The sequence below is a fragment of the Phalaenopsis equestris genome, unplaced genomic scaffold, assembly GCF_001263595.1.
Source record: "Phalaenopsis equestris unplaced genomic scaffold, ASM126359v1 Scaffold000146, whole genome shotgun sequence".
NCBI classification, from domain to species: domain Eukaryota; kingdom Viridiplantae; phylum Streptophyta; class Magnoliopsida; order Asparagales; family Orchidaceae; genus Phalaenopsis; species Phalaenopsis equestris.
The window spans coordinates 517,866-522,143 of NW_018164588.1; the positions used below are offsets into that span (position 1 = coordinate 517,866).

The 4,278-nt window shown below is 39.8% G+C and overlaps 1 protein-coding gene across 1 annotated transcript; it reads right to left on the bottom strand.

Annotated features, from left to right (window-relative positions):
* Positions 1-2,393: 2,393 nt before the first annotated feature.
* On the bottom strand, positions 2,394-3,726 carry LOC110021793 (24-methylenesterol C-methyltransferase 2-like). Its single transcript, XM_020720434.1, is given in 2 exon segments — positions 2,394-3,680; positions 3,682-3,726. Coding segments are annotated over 2 exon segments (1,080 nt in total). The 5' UTR covers positions 3,712-3,726; the 3' UTR covers positions 2,394-2,630.
* Between the last annotated feature and the right edge of the window lie 552 nt (positions 3,727-4,278).

The following is a 4,278-nucleotide window of genomic DNA, read 5'->3' on the forward strand; positions in this document are numbered from 1 at the left end:
GCTCGCCTTTCCAGGAGAATCGATCTCCTCCCCTTCCAGGATCGGCGCAAGGTTTACCCGATATCCCTCTCCTTCCTTCACGCGAGCCTAGCATTTCAATTTTACTTTCCGATTCGTTTCCCCTGCGATCCTTGAAGTTCGTCTTTTCTGATTCATTTCCCCTACAATCCTTGCCGTAGAAGTAAAATTGGTGTGAGTTTAGTGAATACATAAGAATCTTGTGCCACATATGTAAATTTCTCGTTAGTGGAGAATGGTTTAACTTCTTTGTGAAATTCATTTTTCTTCAAGTAAAATTAAAGATTCTTTCCAATATCTTACACTACTTGTAGTTAAAGGCTAACATCAATTCCATGTATATTTGCAACAAGGAGTAATTAGACTAAAATTAGAAACAGGTGTAACTATTTTATAATTTGTTCTCCTCATTGACTCTTTATATATTTGGAATTTAGATGGAAATAAACCCATGATCCCTTCAAACAAATTTAGCAAGTTGTCTATTTTCTATTTCTAACCTCCGTCAAAAGAAGGTAGTTACTTGAATGGCTCAAAAACACCATTTTTGAACATAAAATATATGCTTTTATGCTTTAATTTTTAAGAATAGCAGTAGTGTTGCATGCTAGAAATCACCTTTAAAGCATAGTTCGTTTACTATAGACACTTTCGAATAATTGGTTTGGTGATTCGTACTCCTTTGGAGTTGTAGCAGAGTTGCTAGCCAGTTTCTATAGTGGCATAAGAGTCACTATTTTTTACTAGTGTTGGATCGGGTTCATGTGATATTTTTTGCATCTTTTCTATCATTATTTAGGATTAGTCTCATATGCACCTAGGTTCATGTGATATTTTTTTTGTTTCTTCTGATACACACGAGAGTGTGAGTGTTGTATGTTATCTTTTGAACTGATCTGTGATGATTTCTGGATTTTGTATTATATAATTTTGTTCTAATTTCAGTTATGTTACAAACAACTTAAACAAACAGGGGCAGAATTGTTATTTATTCAACAACAGCTCCCAGTAAGCTGTTCTGAATAAGCTGTCTCAAACAGAAAGTCAGATTATTCTGATAAGCTGCAGATTATCAGATAATCAGAATAATTATAAATAATCAACAGCTGCCCCAAATATACCCTTACAATCCCTCTATAAATAATCAACAGCTGCCCCAAACATACCCTTACAATCCCTCAAGATTAAAAATCATTTCAGACATTTTTGCAGGTGAGCTGGGAAAATGAAAACTCGCTTATAACCAGTTTCAACCAAATAAAATCATGAAATCACTTCTAAAATTGACTATTCAAAAGAAGACAGAGTCGATGTTTGCACTCCTTACCGTTAACATATGTTTCTTTATCACCATCACTTCGTTCGTTAATGCAATTGATAACAAAGTCTATCGTGGGCTCAATAAACCTTCATTCCAAATCTTTAATAAAATATGGAAAAAGTAAAGTCCCTATAAAATAGTTTTACTATATAATTATCAACTCAATTAGAAGTATGAAAAAAATTGAATCTTTGATCAAATTATTAAACCGATGCCCACTCAAATCAATTTTTTATCATAATATCCAGATGTCAAATTCTTCCATTAAAATTTTCATTATGTTTTAAATAATTATATGTTACCTTTCCCGTGCTTAATCTATTGAGGAGGTAGAATGTTTTCAAGAGGAGACTCAGGTTCAAATAACACACTAACCACCACTAACTTAGCTGGAAAAAGGAAAAAGTAGGGAAATTTGCATTCATGACACACAATTCTTATATATTTACAACCCAAAGTTTGATATTTACACTTAAACACCTTGATGCCATAAATCTATTTATTATGAAAACTGTATTTCACTTTTTAAGTCCCTATAACTTAGCTGCCCAATCACTCAATGAAGCTAATCATAATGCACACACACCTCCGGAGTCCGGATGCAAAATTCGTTTGGATAACAATTGAGGTCCACAGGAAGGAGCGGATAAAAAAAAAAAAAAAAAAAAAAAAAAAAAGGGTCTCCAGTGGATCTTACCCTTGCCTGGATGGAGTAGCGTCTAGATTCCGGCCATGATATTTTTTAGGGTGGGTGGGTGTGTGTGCATTATGTGCTGTGTAAGTAAATGCCCCAAAAAAGTAATCCTTTCTTGAGATGAAAAAAGAAATCATTTTGCCATTGCGTCGGGTGCATGAGAATCCAAAAAGAGTTAGTTGCACCCATGCCTTTTTTTTGCTTCACGAGCCCCATACCAGCAAGAAGACAATAAAGGCCAGTTAAGCCAACGGAAACTGACACCGACTATTCCTCCTCTCTCACTTTCCCGATTCATTACGTCATTCAAAGCTTTTAAAATTCATAGATAATTAAGAAGGGAGAAGAGAAAATCAAAAGTACCAGAACAAAGCATTTGTTGTCATTCGGACAAAAAAATAGATGCATACATTAAAGGATCACAAAACCCTACCCCCAATTATGTTTCTTTTTCATGATCAAAACCTAAAACCCTATTTTCTCCAAAAAGGAGGCGAAGAACGGGAAACACGAAACAAAGAAGGCACTAACAATAAATTAAAAACAAGAATTCGATAAAAAAGCCTGAATTTAACTTCTACCTCTGCCTCCGAAATATTAGATAGCCTTGTCAACTGGCTTGCGGCAGAGGATCATGTGCATAGGTGTAAAGATTCCAGTCTCGCCTCCAGCAGTGAGATGCCTCGCCGTCTCGTACAACATCTCGTGAACCTCAACCACGCCTTTAGGAGCAAGGCGAAGGACAGACAGGACTGAAACTAGCACATGATTCCTCCAATAAGCTAGCCTCCCCATCTTAAGCCGAGTCCACCACGGTCCCGCCGGCGGCAGTGCTAAATCCCTCTCCTCCACCACATCAAACCCCACCTTCCGCGCCAAAGCAGCAACCTGATCCTGAGCACGCAAACCCGGAAGTGCGTTCCCTCGCTCGATCCCCTGAATTGTCTCCACATGCTTCGGGTCATCGTTTCTAAAAAGCCCTGTCGTGACCCATTCGTAAGAAACATAAAGCCCCCCAGGCTTCAACACGCGGTAGATCTCCGCGTAGACGTCTTCCAGGCGTGGTGCGTGACATGTAGCCTCGATTGAGTACGCCCCGTCGAAACTACAATCCTCGAACGGCATCTGGAGGAAATTCCCGCAAAGGACTTCACAGACACCGTCGAGACCAGCCTTACGGTTGTGTGATCGGGCGCGGTTAACCTGGTACTCGTTGATGGTGATGCCCACGACGGTGGATCCCGATCGAGTTGCGATGGCCCGCATCGGACCGCCGACACCGCAACCGACGTCTAGGATGCGATGCTCGGGGCGTGCGTTGATGAGATCAACGACGCGCTCCTCATGGATTCGTGTAGCATCGCGATGGGAGCGGTTTGGGACAGAAGGGGAAAAATGGAAGGATTGGCCCCAACCCCATTCGTAGATGTCGGTGACAAGGTTGTAGAACGTGTCGACGAAGGCCGGCACGTTTTCTGATGACTCGACGGTGTCTTTGGGCCTGCGGAAGAAGGACCAGTATTGTTTGTATTTGTCATGGACTTTGTCTCTGGTGATCGATCCCATCTTGAGATCTACCGCTCGCTTTCCCTTCACCTCCGCGGAGCCCATGACCCATACAAACCAGTATAAAACTCCGGCGGCAAAAACCGCCGCCGTTGCAGGCCACCGTATCCATCGCCTGACTGGGAAGAGGAAATGGGGGAGGGGTGAGGGCCGAGGGGTGGAAAATGGGGATGGAGTCGGGATAGGAAAAGAGATTTATGGGGGTTGGGATCGGATCTGGTACGTTGGGACGGCGGAGAAGGGGAGATGACCCAATAACAGTAGATGATTGTGAGATGCATCGTGTACAGAAAAGCGCTAACGGTGATCCACAGGGTCAAGTTACCGCACACTGCTCTTTGCCTCCATTTTATGTTAAACCCTCTTGGGAATGTTTTGAACCCTAAAAATACAATCTTTCATGATAATATTTTAAAAAAATTCAAAAAGTTTTAGAAGGAAATCCTTCAAGTCAATAAAATTTGTAATTCTCAATAGAATAAAAAATATTTTTTTTTTATTGGAGAAGTCACTTATTAAAGTTTCACAATTTAAAAAATAAATAATATTAATATCACTAAATTTATCAAAAATTAAGGTATGAATTAGAAAATTTATTAAATATGAATTTAAAAAAAAAGATGGCTTCATTACCAATATTTTTGTAACCGTGTAAATACTTATCGTTCACTAAAGTTAT